The following is a 17,225-nucleotide window of genomic DNA, read 5'->3' on the forward strand; positions in this document are numbered from 1 at the left end:
GTCCTGAGATCAAGCCCCCATATCGGGCTCCCTGTTCAGTGGGGAGTCGGCTTCTCTCTCTCCCTTGGTCCCTCTGCTGCCCCCTCCCCCGCTTGTGTTCTTTTTCTCAAATAAATAAATAAAATCTTTAAAAAAAAAATAAAAAGAAATCTCAGCTCTTTGCTTTATCTTGCCTCCCAGAGAATCTGGCTCTACACAAAAAGGCACTGAGCTCTCTTTTAGGTAATGACTGGGAAAAAGTATGATTCTAGGATGCTGGGAATGTTGAATGTTAATTTTGATCTGAGTGAGTTTTACGGGTATAGACACATGTACATACTCATTCTAGTCAAGATCTCAGGCTGGTCAGAACCCACATGATCCTTCTTTCCTGGCTTCCCCCACAAAATGTAAATGCAAACAGAGGCCCAAAGCCATACACATTAAATGACTAGAGACCTAGATACCAAGCTTTCCTTGGTTTATGTAACAGTGTAGCTGACACTCAGATGAGATAAATATTTAAAGCTAACCCTGAGAATGAGATGAAGGTGGGAATGGAGCTCCAGAATAACTAAAGTGTGTACTACATCGGCAAAATTCTGTAAGGAAGAAAAACGTTCTAAAGGGGTGGTGTGCTGTCAAGAGCAGGGACCCAAAAGAGAATTATATATGGAAATCTTTCTTTTCCCTGCTCAGGTACATTCCATTTTCAAGAGTCAAGTTCAAACCACCACATAAGGAAAGCTTGTTTGATCACATAAAATAAATTCTCATCAAAGTACTTAATAGTCACAACTGAAGTAAAGGATCATCGGGATTTTTTAACCTCCAAATAAGAATATAATTTGGTGATTCCAAGAGTCTTCATTAGAACCTTCTGAATCCATTGGAAAGACGGTCTTTTAAATTGGAATAAATTCCACAAAAGACGTAACTTACTTGCAGGAGACCTTAGTTCTGTCAGCCACCATGGTCCACTGTTGCTGGTTGGTGGAGACCTCAACATAATAGCTATAGCTTCGATCATCACAGTCCCAAAGTAGTAACCTGAACAAAAGAAAACAGGTAAGAATGCTGTGAGTGTTCTAACTGGTTGATTCCTGAGGCTGTAGGCATAAGGAAATCCTGTCTACTTTACCCCTCCTTCCTGTCTCCTTTGCCCTACCACACTTCCAAGACTGGAGAACAGAAGTGAATCACCAAAAGTATGGTGACAGGAGGTGGAGTCAATCTAGTGAAAGCCATGTCTCTTTAGGAACTTACTTCACACCAGTCACCCAATCTCAGGCAGGCTTTGTCCCCTGCGTGGCTAGCTATAGTCTTCAGGTTGGCTTATCTGTGTGAAGATGTCCCCAAATCCTCCTTCCTGATCCATCTCCTGTTAGCCGGGCTGACCAAAGGTAACATCCTTGAGACTACTGTTCATGTTCATCTATACTTTCTAACTGGTAATAACTAGTATTCCCCAATGACTTAATTATCATGTTTTAGATTGCCTCTCATTCTTAGCTGACTTTGTGCACAGCTGTGGTACGATGATCTGATTTGGAGATACAAACAAATGTATATTCGTTAGTAAAACTTTTTTGTTATTTAGAGATTGATTATTCTGTTCCTCATATTTTCTTTTTAGCCCAGATAAGAACCTGAGCATTGACTATGTGATTCAATTTACATGAAGCTCAAAAGAGACAAAATTCACCTACAGTGACAGGAATCAGACAGTGGTTACCTCTGGGAGAGGTAAAGCTTATGAAACGGGATGAGGGAACCTTCCAGGACGCTGGAAGTGTGCTGATTCTTACCAAGTTGAGTTATACATGAAAGATATGTATGTGTGTTATTCCTCAATTTTAAAAAATAGAGTATGAAAAAAGAATCTAATCTAATCTACAGGATTAGGCAACAGTCCAGCATTTTGCTTCTGACACTGCCACAGTGGTGAGAGATGAGAGACCATTGTTTTCTATGATTCCAGCCTCAAAAAAAAAAAAAAAAAATTATGATTTCAGCCGCAAAAGTCCTTCCCATACAAGATACCCATCTTATTGTTTTACATTCGCTTATGCAGATTTGCTTCCTCCAATAGCCAGAACAGACAGTGAGCTCCCTGAAGGCAGGGCCTATGTCTTATTGATCTTTCTATACCCAGGTCCTCGGCATGGTGTCTCACAGAGCCTACACTCAATGAATATTTATTTGTAACAACAGTAATAATGATGATTATTACTGTCACCGGGACCAACATTTCTTTAATGCTTATACTGTGTACCAGGCCCTATGTTTAGTGTTCTATATACTTTGTCTTATTGACTGAGCCACCCAGGCACCCTGCTATACACTTTATCTTATTAAATCTTTCCAAAATCCCCTTAGCAAGCATTATTATTCTCATCAAATTATAGATGGCGAAAGTCAGGCTTACCCCTGTTAAGTAACGTGTCTACGCTCAGTTAGTGCTGGCAGATACAGGGTTCAAACTTGGTGTGATGGCCAAAGCCCATTTCTATCATCCCTCTGCCAAGTGCTTCCTTTACTACCAGTGTATAGACCTGGGTCCCAATTTACAACCTGCAGCCTATCACTCTACAAAAGTAGTTCATATTATTTGCCCTTGATCTTGCAATTACAATCAATAAAAACCCCTTTGCACAAGCTCAGTTTAGTGTCAACTATAACGCTATTTTGGGGATTAGAAATGACACTGTGTTCCCCTTTCCCCTTGCCCTTTGTTTCTTGTTTTCAAGTATAATTTTGCTTGCTATCAATGACTAAATCCACACTACCTGATATCTTGGAATTCATCTTTTAAGTGAAGCAGAAACAGGTTCTATCTTAATTCACCTGAACATTCCCCTTAATTCATCTGAGTATTTAATCTATCAAAGTACTCTGAATGAACCAGACAGGATCCCACCCTATTGTTTCTAAGTGTCTATTAAATCTGCTCTCAGTTTATGCCAGTTTGCCTGATAAAAATGTGAATCATTTCTCTCATTAGTCTTTTCCTTGAATATTATTCTAGTTTCTTAGCACTTTTATGCAGTTAGCCTGTTAATTTACATTTGTGTTGAGTAACTTTTAAAAGTGTAATTTTTGTTTCTATGTTTGTCTAGCTCTTTATAAAGATTATAGAAAGACTGTTGATAATTCTCTTTTTAAAAAATTCTACTCCAAACATATGGATTCTGTTCATAGTGTATGTTCCATACATGTTCTGGGCTGAAATAACTTAGAACTCTGCCAGAGTAGATTAAAAACAAGAAAAAGTATCTTCAAGTTAATTAATCATTCTCTTTACTTAAACAGCCCTGGTAACAGGCTTTTTGGGAAACAATGTTGAGGCTATTTCCCCAGCGAGATTTTGGATTATCTGTGGAGAGTCAGGTTTATCGTAATCCCTATCCTTCTGGATAATCACCAGTTAGTGTTTCTACCAGTGTAGCCAAATGAAAATAATCAGGCCCTTCTGGGATAGAATCTAACCAGATCTCATAATATTTCATGGAAAAAGACTACCCCAAGGAGATGGGATATGAAGAAGATAAAAAGGAAGACCAATTATAAGTATCACAGATGCTGCTCTAGTAGAAATTCTTGGAGTGATAGGATATTAAAAGAATTTTTAAAGTAGTGCATATTTTGTTCCTTAGTAGTTTTTACTCTAAAGTCCTCCAACTTGTTTTAAGACAGATTTTTATTTAATATTTTATTTTATTGTTCATTCATTTATTTTTTTAAATTTTATTTATTTATTCACAAGAGGCACAGCCACAGGCAAGAGGGAGAAGCAGGCTCCACGCAGGAAGCCTGACCTGGGACTCGACCCCGGGTCTCCAAGATCACGCCCTGGGCTGAAGGTGGCGCTAAACCACTGAGCCACCCAGGCTGCCCCTTCATTTATTTATTTGACAGAGCCAGAGAGCACAAGCAAGGTGAATGGCAGAGGGAGAAGGAGAAGCAGGCTCCTCGCTGAGCAAGGAGACAGATGTGGGCCTTGATCCCAGGACCCTGAGATCATGACCTAAGTCAAAGGCCAATGCTCAACCGACTGAGCCACCCAGGTGGCCTCAGATTTTTATTTTAAAATGAAGACCAACAGTAATTCCAGTAATTATGTAAACACATACACACTATGCAAATTATTTGCAACTTGCTTCTTTCACTTAATTATTTATTATGCATACCTTTCTTTTGTATCTATAAGATTTTCTTCCTCGCCTTATGTATTGGCTTCACAGAATTTCATCTTACGGATGCCCCATGATGTATTTAATCAGTTTCTTATTGGACACTTAAGTAGTTGGTAATATTACAGTCTTAGAAAAACTCTGTGATTAACATTCTTAAGCTAAAATCTATGACTACTGCCTGTGAAAATTTCTGTAAGTGAAACTCCTGGAGCAGAGTAGATGAGGCCTTGATATGTATTACAAAACATCTACACATTTCTACCCCCAAACAAGAGTCTGTACCAGTTTATACTCAGACTACCAGCGGTATAAAACAAATGCATTTTTTTCTGTGCATCATCACTGATATTGTGTATTATCTTCAAAAATACTGCCAGTTTGATAGATGAAATCTGTCATTACTTTCATTTGCAGTTTTTATCATTGAACTTGAACATTTTGCAGATTTTCTACTTATATTTATCCTTCTGTTAATGACTTACAAGATGCCCTCTATTTGAAGGATATTAATCTACTGCCTATCATAGTTTGCATGCTGAAGATATTAATTTTTATTAGCTTAGTCTATCGATCTTTACTTCAATAATTTCTCCTAGCCTAAATTCTTTTTTTCTGAACAGCAGCCAAATGCACATACTGGTTGAGACATCTCCTTTCTATTCCTTTATTATGGGTCCCTGGGGGCTGGAAATGTGGGGTCATGGTGACTCCTGAGTGGAAAAGGGATACTGATGGGTCTCCAGTTATCAAGCCACCTATATTTTGTGGAGTTTTTATGAGAGATTCTGATTCATGTGCCCGGATGAATATTTGCTCGGAATTTAGGCTTAGTCAGGAATGAAAATCCCTTTGTTGATTCAACTGAAAAAAGCAAGCACAGTCTGAGGACACTAAAGGAAAAATTAGCTCACTCTCTTTTTTTTCCATGGAGAGGGATTTTGTTCTAATAAAGGCACAACTGAAAACCCTACCAAGTCCCTCACTTCCTTTCTTGCTAGCAGTCTGTGCACCTGCAACAGCACAGAGGTGCTTCTGATTTATAATCTGCTGAGGAATGTTTGCCCAGTGAGCTTGCCTAGGACAGACACGCTCCCTCTGACCTTAAGAGAGGAGCTCCTTTTAAACGTATCGCCCTCCATCTGACACACCTTCACCCAGACATCTGGAGTGGTTTCCAGAAGAGGCTGAATAAAGGAAGCCACTACTGGCCAGGATCTATTGATGCAGATCAGATCTGTATTTATTTGCTGCCACAAACCCCTCTCCTTAATGAGCACTGCATGAAACGCCTGGTGATACTACACGTCGTCTCCTCCATCTTCCTTCTATCTCATCGTGGAGTTTCCCTTAAAAGCAGTGAAGTGCTGGGCTTTTTAAAATTGATTAACAGATGTGATTTTGCTTACATCTTCCATAAATGCTCTGGCTGGCTGCATACCATTGATTACTGGGGGCCAGTTTACAGCAACTAATTGCTCTCCTTGCTGGTGTTTTGATACAAAATTCAATAGTGAATATTTTTTCAAAACTCTTGTCTTTGTGGCTTGAGTCAGGAGTGACTTGAGGCAAACCCAGTGGACTGAGTTTTCCCTTTTTTAAAATAATTGCTCTCTCATCAGTCTGTGAAGAAAGTTTCCAAATTGTAGCATTCTAATTGGAAAGTCTGCATTATGCATGCGATGACAAACTATGTTGTGCTGAATGGCATTTTTTACATCCCTTTCTTAAGGGATTAATTCTGTGCCAGAATGTGAAGAGTGCTGAGGTTTAAACAGTTGAGATCAACAGCTTCTCCATTGAATTGATGTCTTTTAGGTCGGCGGAAAGTATCTGTTTTGCCTATTTCTAACTGTCCGTTGTTCACGGGAGACTCCACTGGAAGGCCTCAGGCCATGTCTGCTGCAGCTACCATGTCTCCTCCCTGGGGCAAAACTCGGCAACGAAGAGAAGACAACTGCCTGGATATTAGTAATACACTAATTTATTATCAAATCCATTTTTAATCTTTCAGCCAAAAACTAAGATACTCTGACCTCCAAGGTTTGGAGACTATTCTGTTCAAGATCTTCAGAAATTAAGTTCTTTAGAAATAAGCTTCTTCCGTTCAACAAATATTTACTGAGTATTGACTAAATAACATTAGGCAAGTCACTTCACTTACTTGTACTTCAGTTTCATCCCTTGTGAAATTAAAGATCCAGATTTGATAGTTTCTAAGGGCTCCTCCAGTTCTAACATTTTATGATTTGTTGCAACAGCAGTAGAGGTGGCAGGAGGCGGTGGTGAGAGGTTTTTTTCCTTGCATGTCTGTCCATTATGCAGTGACTTCTCTCTGTGAGAACTGTTTCTGGCCTAATCTTGAGGTGGACATGGGGGTGGGTTCCCAACCATGGTTTGTGGACCTGAGTGCATTCTGGGAAGACATATGTCCTAGGTGGCACCAACTGGATTTTGTTTCTCAAGAATTGAGAATTATGTGAGATTCCAGCTTCACTGGCCCTGTTCACTTAAAATGACATAATGAAAATGTGGGCATTCTGGGGTGACCCTCTTTTATCAGAGGCATAAAGAGACAAAGCAAGTCATCTGCAATGAGAAGCATGGAAGACAGATGATGTGGCCCCAGGGAGGGGTTATCTGGGCTCCTGGCAGGATTTCTATAGCTGATATAGGTCCCTATGAGGGCCACCAGACTTTCTGCCCTAGTGTTCTATGACAAATCTCCCCATCATTTTAATAAACCTGCCATTTATGGCTTAAGTCATCTTTATGTGGTTTCTGCAGCTTGGAATCAAAGAGCCTAAGATAAGCTCCTAGCACAGTGCCTGAGATGGCAGGGCCACTCAACAAAGAGCAGAGGTCCCCATGATGAGGGTGATAATGATGAAGTGAGGGCTCCAGGACCAGAGAGACAGGAGGTAAGCAATAGGGATGATGAGGAAGCTCGCTTTGGATGGAGATCTTTCAAGTATGAAAGAAGATTCTTGGGGTGCCTGGGTGGCTTGGTTGGTTAAGCATCCAACTCTTGATTTCTGCTCAGGTCATTAGCTCAGGGTTGTGAGATGGAGCCCCACATTAGGCTCCCTGCTATGCAGGGAGTCATTTTGGGATTCTCTCTGTTTCTGTGCCTCTCCCTGCTTGCGTGTGGGCACATTTTCTCTCTCCCTCAAATAAATAAATAAAATCTTTTAAAAAAAGATGATGATTCTCAATGGAAGCTGATGGTGGCAGGGCTGCACTGTGGGGTGTTGGAGCAGGTTCTGCAGAGTCTGCAGAGCTGCAGGGAGGGAGTCTTGCAGAGACAGTGTAGTTGATAACTCTCTTCAGCAGTGGTACTGGGGGAGCAGGAGGGAGGAAAGCAGGGCCACCAGGGGCAAGGAGGATGCAGGGCAGGGCCAGGGAAGAGAAGGACCAATCAGAGTATCAGCTGCTGAGGAGTTAAGTGGGGCCAAACGAGGCTGACTAACATTCAGAAGAGAGTGGGACTAGAGGTCATGAAGCAAGAGAACGGATGGGGCAGACATGGCAGTGAGGGACAAGGGGAAGGAGCTATGGTCACAGAAGGAAACTTCAGTGCTTTTGGCACCTCACTCAGAAAAGCCCAGTCCCCACTCTTCTGAGTGAAGAGCACAAAGACAAACATTACGTCAGATGCTCCATTTTAATCTCTGCTACTGAGAGGCAGTGAGGCGGTGGGGGGTCAGGGGGCCTTAACAGCTGCCAGAAGGAATTATACAGCTCCAGAGGAACAACTTTCCAGGGGAGAAACTGGGATTTTCCCACAGATGAGAGCGGCCCTGACTGTCGGCTGTCACACGGTTCAGTTATGTGGCTTCCTCCTCAGGTGGAGAAGGTCAAGCTGAGATGAGCTGCTGGAGGACATGAGCCCAAAATGAGATTCTCAGCAGGAGACTGAAGCCAAGTAACAACGTTTTGATCGAAAGTGTGTGAGGCAGAGCAGGTGGCTGCCCTGCAGATTCCAGACATGAGAACCCCCGAGGAGCTGCCGCCATGGGGGCCCTGCCTCTAAGTGGGCCACAACCTTTCAGGGCAAAGGATACCCGCCTTCTTCTGAAAGCAGGAGGAGGGAAACACAGGCTGCTCACCAGATGGAGTGGGATCTGGGGATATGCGTTAGTCACAGGACATCAGAGAGCCCCACCCTGTCTGATACTGTATCATCTCTCATGTCCTGGACACAGAGGGTGATTCCTCCAAGGAAGGAAGAAATAACGGCACTGGCTAACAATATTCTCTTGCAGCTGGCAAGGGAAAAGATGCAATTGCTCCATCATCTGGCATATGTAGTTTCTATGTTTATTCACTTAGGCTCCAGGATGGAGAAAGAGTGCGGAGGTAGGGCAGAGTATACAATGGGCTTCCCAGTGTGGGCTGGTGCACTGAAAGGAAGGGAGTAAAAGGAGAGGCTTTCTCTGCTATCAAATCTTACACTGTGTTTGGTATAATCCAAGTAAATTCTATGAAAGTAGAGAGATGCTCATAGAGAACATGCCCACAGGACAGGGCCATGTAGAGAGCTGGATGGGACAAGACTTTCCGAAAGTTTGAGACAGTATGAAACTGTTGACTTTTAATAGTTAATTGAGACTATCTCTTAACTCCTTGGAAGGATTAAGTTTTTAATTTCCAGTTTTAGGTGATCACATAAAAGGTAATACCATGCTACCAAACGGCATGGCTGCCCCTGCAATATTCAATAAACACTGAGTGTGGAATGAATAGTGAATGACTCATCATAATCCCACCTCACATTCACATAGACTTCACTAGTTTCAAGATGTTTTTGCATACATTATCACATTTGGAAAAAAAAAAGGACAATTTATAATCAGCACATTTCCTGCTTTCAATGCAAATCTATCTTTCTAAGTTACTTGGTTAATTTTCTTATGGGGGCTAAACACCGCCCAAACAATCTTTCACAGATTACTCAGTCACTTGGCAAACCCTTTATTAATAATTAAGTTTGGGCCTAAGCTTGTGATCTAAGATTTCATACTATCCAGTCCAATTTGATGAAAATTCTTTCATTTTATGCTTTCAGTGTGGATATATGAGTAAATTTTGTCTGGGACAGATAGCACTTGAGAAGAAAAGCAGTTTTCTTCTACTTTTCAAGGTGACTCTTTCACCAATACAGTCCCTTCCTTAAGCAAGACGTTGGCCTCAAAACTATTGGGAACCATTTCATGGTCTTGTTAGATTTTAAAAGGTAAAGTCTTATTATGTTATAGGCCTTTTCGGCTGTGACACACTAAGCAGGCATGCAACTTTCACAGATCTTTCCCTGTGTTTAAATTTGGCATCATCAATGTCCCTCTCGGCAGTGAGGCCATCCTCCTTGATCTCAGCAGCTTCCTCATCAGAACACGCACACACCACCAGTGACATCGGCCCAATTTGGCTCACCAGCAGGATCGGAAAAGGACGTGCAAGAGGTGGAAACAGTGAGGCCCTATCCAGACCACAGAGCTTGGCTCCCTAGGCAGCCAGTCCAGCTCACTTTGCAATGCATTTGCTAGAAGGCCAGTCAGGGCTACTGTGATTTTAAAAGGCCAGAATTGGTTAGTGGCTGAGGACAGTATGTCCTTGTGTGAGGGTTTCTGTTTCCTGTCCTCAATTCTATGAAATTATTAGAAGGGTGAGAGGAAGGCACAGACATGTTTATGAGCTCAGAGCTCACTGTTCTACCAACTATATGTTAGGGATCTTACTCCCTAGGTTTTTACTCACATTTATGACCCCTGTAAAATAAAATGACCCAATGTGAGTGAGTCTTCATTCAATAGATAAAGGAGTAAAGTGTCATCTGGCTGCAGTTTCCCTGTGTAACATCATCTGAAGGCCCCTCCTTTAGCTTTCAGGACCAAGTCCAGCCAGGAAGAACCACCTTGGCCATGCTTCTAGAGTATAAGGACCATGCATGGCTAATATCTTGGTATTCCTCATGGTCCCCAGCACACCACCAACTCTACTGAGTTGAACTGAAGGATAAATGGAGAACAGGGCAGGAGAGAGGATAAAGGAAAGAGGAGAGGGAACTACAGATAAATCACCCTCTCACAAGGCTCAGGTAGCTCCACCACCAGTACAGTATCTTTTAATGCTCCATTCCATTATATTTCAATCTGAAACACCCCCTAGTCAGCCCTCTACCCCCACACCATTTTGGAGAGTCTCACTTAAGGAGGTAATTTATGAAGTATATCAACTCTGACTATTTCATCTTGTGAGCTTATTCTCCTACCCCTCCTCTGACCACATGCTAATATGTGTCCACATGCACACTGCCTACAAAGCACCAAGAAGCAGAGCCAAAGAGAAATTTAATAAGCTCCACAGCTCCTTTCTATTCCCTTAGGTCAAGTAGTCATAGGAATCTGTGACTATGGGAGAACTCACAATTTAGCTATAGGTAGAGCTTTGTATTCTCTCAACCTGGTGATAAAGGGAGAGAATGGAAAGGCAAAAGAAAGGTGGGTAAGGCTGGACTCAGTATTACAGACGAGGGAACATTCCAGCAGAGCTGAACTACAAGACAAAAATCTTCCTATTCAGTCATGTAATCTCTTTTTGTTCTCACCAAATCTTTTCTCTGGCCTCTCTTAATGCAGCCAGTACTGTTTTCCTACATCTTTCTCTTACCAGCCTGACCTCACCCAAATCAGATCTGGGTTTCAACCTTTGCTCCAGCTCTGAATTGTCTTCTTTTCCCCACAGGGAACAATCTATAAAGTCCTGAGCTCTTGCTAAAAATGATTTTAAAGTACTTGCCCACCCAATCTGGGCCCTCACCCTCCTTCGACTGTACCACCTGTGCTAGCCATCACTTCTTCCTCTTTCATGTCCTCTCTCTGCTGAGTTACAGCCTCCAGCCCACCCTTGGTCATATTCCCAAATCTCATAGTTATCCTGCCAGGTCTCGCACAATGAAATGCTCATCTGCACCCTTTTCCATACTTGCCTGGTCAGCATTTCCTCCCTTGCAGCCCCTTCTCTAATGAACTTCCTTCACGAAATTGTTCTGTGAAGGCTTTCACACGAGAACAACTACATCCGAAAACAGAAAAATAAAACTATAATAAGTTGCGAGTGCTATAAAATTAAAACACTTAAAGAGGATTATTCTATTTGAAGTCTGAGGTGTCTGACAAATCATAAGCCTCCATGCAGTATATGATTTACCACTAAAAATAAAGACCGCATTAGTGAGAGTAATAATAGTAACATCTTCACCAATACATAAAAGTGAGAATTCTGAGTTTGATAAGTTCTTATAAACAAAAGATAATTAATCAATTTAATATGTGACTATGTGATAAATCTTTTGAAGAATGGCAAGAAGAAAAAAGCGCAAGATTTTATATAATTTTTTGTAATGGCTAGAGGGAAAAAATGGCTAATTATATTTTTCAATGGAATTCTTTTGATCACTGGCCACTTGGTACAATTTTCTTGATCCAGGTCTTCAAAGCTGGGATCTTAAGTTTTAATTCAAACATTTGCAGCTGAACATTAACAACTCTAACTTTTCTAACTGCTAAACAGCTATAATCAGATCAAACTCATGTGGGTTACAAGACCAAAGGCTAAACAGACATTTGCCCCCCCCTTTTTATTTTTTTTTCTGGAATCACATATCTATTTCCCCCAGCGTGGGAGGCCCTGGCAAAGGCTAAGAATGCAGAGGGGTCATGGTCCTCCCCCCTGCTGAAGAGGAAAGAACACAGTTTTCTGTCTCATATATACTCACCAGAATTACAGAGCAGCTTCCCCCTCCCTCCCACATTTGTTTGGTTGAAAGATCATCAGACAAGAAAAACACTCCCTCTTTGGAATGTGTTCTTAAAAAAATGCCTTTTTAGCAATAACCCTCCCAGGTGCCAATATGAATATTCACCAGAGTGTACTGAGCACAGGGGCCAGTCTCCACACCATGTACACTAATCCTTCAGAATGTATTCCAGGCCAGCTACCGGGGTAAACTTGTGTACAGAAACTGGGCTTTCCAGTGATGGATATTGGATGGCTGAAAGGAGAAAATTTGAGTGAAGGAGGCAGAGATGAATAAATTACTCAGAACTGTCTAAGGCAGCTCCCCCTGCTTGTGTGCTCACTTGCTCTCTAGACCTTGCCATTTTGAATCAAGCACAGCATAAGGCTGCATTAGAATACTGCACTCTGTGAATCTGGCTACCCTTTCTCGTCAAGAAGAACAAACATTTATCCTCCTTCTGCCCCATAAGCCTATCTGCTGACCCTGTTTTTCACTTTCTTCTTATTTTGGCTGATAGGAGGTACACGAACACCCTGAGTACAGTCCTAGTATCATGCAGGCACCCAATGTGTGCATGCACATGTATAAACACACACAGATACACACACAAAACACACCCCCCTCTATAGCACTGCCCTGACTGACATTTAGAAAGGTACAGACAGAAAAGATTAAGAGCTCTTATAAGCCAGGGAAGGAATCACACCCAAGGTAGTGAGATTTCAGATTTCCCATGATCCTCCCACTTAGGCACAAAATCCTGAGAGTCAACATTGATACTCATGCTGAGAGGCAAAAGGGGACCTGCTAAGCAGCCTGTCTGAGTCACACATGAGACGGTCGTAGCCAGTGCTTTTTAGATAGCCAATGATTAGGTGTCAGAGGCTGGGAGACATCCCTGGGGTAACCTCCAAAGAGCTGGTGCTGGAATTATTCCAGCTTTTGGCACAGTTTGTACCCTGGTAAGCTGGGGCAAGCAGGTGCCTGGGGGCTCCTGGTAGTTCAAAGGAAGAAGGAACATGAGCAGGCAAGAAGAAAACAGTGTGGCTTCAGTGACTTTCTGGGTCAAATGATCTCCTGAACCTATTTGGAGCATGAAAAGCTCCACTGACTCTCCCACAGCCTCTGATGGACACAAGGATGTTTTAAGGCAATACGGGCAACTAGCAGTAGTGGCCGCGGATGGGAACAGGAGTCTCAACCTTGTCTCTGTCTTGGAACGCTGTACTCTCAGATTCATAATCTGTTAGAATGGGTGTGTGGTAGGGAAAGGCAGGAAGATGAATTTTAATTTAGGTTATTTGTGGTTCCTTTTATTTTATTTTTTAAAGATTTTATTTATTTATTTGACAGAGAGTGTGTGTGTGTGTGTGAGAGAGAGAGAGAGAGAGAGGGAGGCAGAGGGAGGGGGAGAAGCAGGCTCCCCATTAACAGGGAGCCTGACCCAGGGATCGATCCTAAGACCCTGGGATCATGATCTGAGCCAAAGGTAGATGCTTAACTGAATGAGCCACCTAGGTGTCTGGTTCCTTTTATTATTTTTTTTAATTACAAAGTAATACATGATAAATCCTTTGGTACTTCTTATAAAGTACCCACTATAAAAAGGCATTATACTAATTATAAAAAAAAAAGTAAATCAATATTTTCAAAATTTTTCTTTAGTAGAAGAACCCCTTCACAAACAACATCTTAGAAAAACCTCAATCTCCATAACAGATAAAAGTAGAAGAGCTCTTCTAAGGTCAAAGTTGGGGCTGAAGTTCCATCTGCCAATCTGCCAAGCTTCCTTCCAGCCTCAACCTGTGTCAGCCTCCAAGCCTCACCCCCTACAAACACAATAGGAAAAACCACCAGGTTCATAGTGTGCCATCTTGTTCCCAAACTAAACATTAATATTAATATTCATATATTTTAATAACAGGCTTGTAAGTATTATGAGGTCACATTTTTTGAAACCATAAAAGGCAAATGGACTTCCCTAATTCTTCGCTTTCACCTATGGACCAGAGCTGTTAGTGTGGAAAGGAGCTGCATAAACTAAACACGGGTAAACTGTGGCCCATAGCTGCCTATTTTTGTAAATAAAGTTTTATTGGAATGCAGCCACGCCCACTCATCAGAGTTGAGCAGTTGTGACAGAAACTATGGCTTACAAAGTCTAAAATATCCACTTTCCGGCCCTTTCCAGAGAAACTTTGCTGGTGCCAGGAATAGACAGAAAAACTAAAGCTGTTCCTTATTGAGCAGTAAAGAGTTATGGCACCAAGGCAAGAAATAAAGGTATAGTTTAAACTAAGGCTGAGCTTAGCCTAGAAATGTCTAAAATCTTTCCTCTGTTGAAAGTGTTTCAACACATTTTCATGTAGCAAATTCCGCATGGAGTTTTTAGATTCTGCTATAGTCCTAATCCTATGTTTGTTACTGTGACAATGGTCTTGACAATTCTTGGCTTGCCTTTCACCCCAAATTTCTGGTACTTCTCCTAAGGGTAAAAGAAGGGAAGGAGACTGAAAAAAAAAAAAAAAAAAAAAAGCTCCAATTAAAAATAAAAACCTGAAAACCATTCTGAAAACCTCTCTACTCCCTGAATTGATGAAGTGCCCAGGAGCCACATTCTCAAACTGAAGATGTGTGCATACAGGACAATCACTGACCAGCACCCTCCAGAGTGCATGGGAATAGTAGGATAGGACTAAGAAATTATAGGATGAAGAAGTTTGTGTTTAAAGTCAATAAACAATACACACACTCAAAAGTTATATGGTCACTGAAAAGATAGTTATTATGACAGTAGTAAAATAATATATCAGTTATAGAGTTAAGAGGACACCATGGAGTAAACCACACTAATTAGGCAGACAGTGCTGAGTTGTTCATTGGTCACCAGAAGAAGATAGATTTGTATGGATCTAGCTCCGTGCTATCTTTCCTGCTTTGTCTACTGTGAGCACAAAAAGCATCTTACAAGATAGCTGACCAGGGCAGTCTATGCCACAGAACAATAAAAACCTTCAAGTGCTTGGCATGTTAACAGAACTATTCATTTAGAATCTTTAATGAAACCAATTTTAAATGCTATTTAACATGTACTTCCCAAATACTTCCAACTAATCCCCATGACTTATCTACTGATTCTTTGAGTCTAATATATACAGCTAAAGTGTGTTCACTACAGTGAACACAATCATGACAAAGCCATTTAACTTATTCTACGAAGAAGTTTGTTATCAATAAGATATTTACCTTGTTTACCACCAATTCTCAAACAATTCCCTATGGAAAATGCCTTATCTCTTTCTAAAAGGGCTACTACAAACTTCCTAATAAAGATACTATCTGATTATACATGCATTTACTTATTTAATTTAATTGATTAATTCATTCACTTATTTTAAGTAAAAAAAATTGGGTGTGGAGCCCAATGCTGAACTTGAACTCACAACCCCTATCATACCAAGACCTGAGAGATATCAAGAGTTGGACCTTAACTGACGGAGCCACCCTGGTGTCCTGCTTTATTATTTTTTTAACCTCCAGGAAGAAAGGTGTGCATTAGGCATCAGAGGACAATTAAATTGTATATGCCTAAGGAACTTAGGAATAAAATCTATTATCCTAGACCACAACTACCCTTTCCCACAGGTTCTTGAGGTATGTATATGCCAGGAGAGTCCCAGCAAGTGAGAAGCAAAGGGACATTTGCTCCCTATTCTCAAGTTGGTTATGCCTCAACAGTTTCAACCAAAGCAAGGTTGTCGGCCTGTCCTGTCCCTTCTTTAACACCCAAAACTTATTCTTGTTTCTTATCACTATAATTTAAGGAAGGATCAATCCAAATAGCACCACTGAAACAAAGTGAGTAGGAAAGAGATCACTGGCTCCTGCTGTCAGGCACTGAGCTGTCCCTGAGCTGAGGCAGTAACCTTACCCTGGCTGCCCTAAAGGATAAAAGAGGAAGAGTGCCCAAGGAGGGGCACCGGGGTAGCTTGGTTGGTTAAGCATCTGCCTTTGGCTCAAGTCATGATCCTCACGGTCTTGGGATAGAGCCTCATGTTGGGTGCTCTGCTCAGTGGGGAATCTGCTTCTCCCTCTCCTTCTGCCTGTCCCTCCATCTTGTGCTCTCTCTCTCAAATAAATAAATAAAATCTTAAAAAAAAAAAAAAAAAAAAAGAGCACCCAAGGACAAAAGGATGAATCTGCTTACTATTTTGTTGTTAAGCACAGAAGAGAGGAGAGACTAGGAAGAGGTAAGCTCAAGGAGGGAAGGTAAGGTCTCTCTGTAGCAGAATTAGTCCTAGCCTATGCCACTTAGGGCCCAGTGGGAGATAAGAGACACAAGAAATGATTCCACTGAACTGTGGTCTAGTCTCAGTTGTGCAAACTCACCAACATGATCAGCATCTCTCCTGGAAAAGAATAAATGTCTTGACCCTGAGGACATAATTTTGGGGAGGTGTAAACAAGTTTTGGCAGGAAAAGCAGAGAGTATTTGAATTTCTTCTCCAAAGATCCAAAATCATGGTATTTCTATCATCACCTACCAACTGATTGTACTTCTTATTTCAAATGTTTCAAAGCCATTTGGTATTTGTCTTTCTCTGACTGACTTATTTCACTTAGCATAATACTCTCTAGCCCTGTCTACACCACATTGTTGCAAATGGCAATTTCATTTTTTATGGCTGTATGTGTGTGTGTGTTTCTCACATATATTTTATCTATTCTATTACATATATACACACACCTCACATAGTCTTTATCCATTCATCAGTCCAAAGCCAGAAACACTCACTGTAATCCTATAGAACAAAACACCACATTCCAAGAACTCAGGAGGAAAAGACTGGAGGTGGTATGAAAGTCATTGCCCAATATCTCCTTTGAAAGTCAGAGGCCTTTTGATGTATCATTTTATTTAGGGCAGATGGGCATGAGTCCAGATCTTAAAGACTAAAAATGCAATTTCTAGCAGGACTTTTGACATAATTAATCCACTACTACAAAATAACATGGACACACATTGAAGTTCTGCTATTAGAATTTTATATGTACAGAAGAAAAGTCCAACTCTCTATAGTTTTGGTTAGTCAAATATATTCGGTTAACTGGTTCCATATGGCCTGCCAATTTTATTTTTTATTTTTTTTTATTTTTTATTTTTTTAAATATATTTTTTTTAATTTTTATTTATTTATGATAGTCACAGAGAGAGAAAGAGAGGCAGAGACAGGCAGAGAGAAGCAGGCTCC

At 41.1% G+C, this 17,225-nt stretch overlaps 1 protein-coding gene across 7 annotated transcripts in view; it reads right to left on the bottom strand.

Annotated features, from left to right (window-relative positions):
* Positions 1-17,225, bottom strand: part of BTBD9 (BTB domain containing 9) — a 410,049-nt gene that overhangs the window by 76,085 nt on the left and 316,739 nt on the right. For all 7 annotated transcript variants that reach the window (XM_038553945.1, XM_038553942.1, XM_038553943.1 and 4 more), the window contains one exon: positions 922-1,029. In XM_038553945.1, coding sequence (XP_038409873.1) covers positions 922-1,029 — 108 coding nt within the window. The remainder of the gene's footprint in view (positions 1-921; positions 1,030-17,225) is intronic.

This window comes from Canis lupus, chromosome 12 (assembly GCF_011100685.1).
Source record: "Canis lupus familiaris isolate Mischka breed German Shepherd chromosome 12, alternate assembly UU_Cfam_GSD_1.0, whole genome shotgun sequence".
Taxonomy (NCBI): Eukaryota; Metazoa; Chordata; class Mammalia; order Carnivora; family Canidae; genus Canis; species Canis lupus.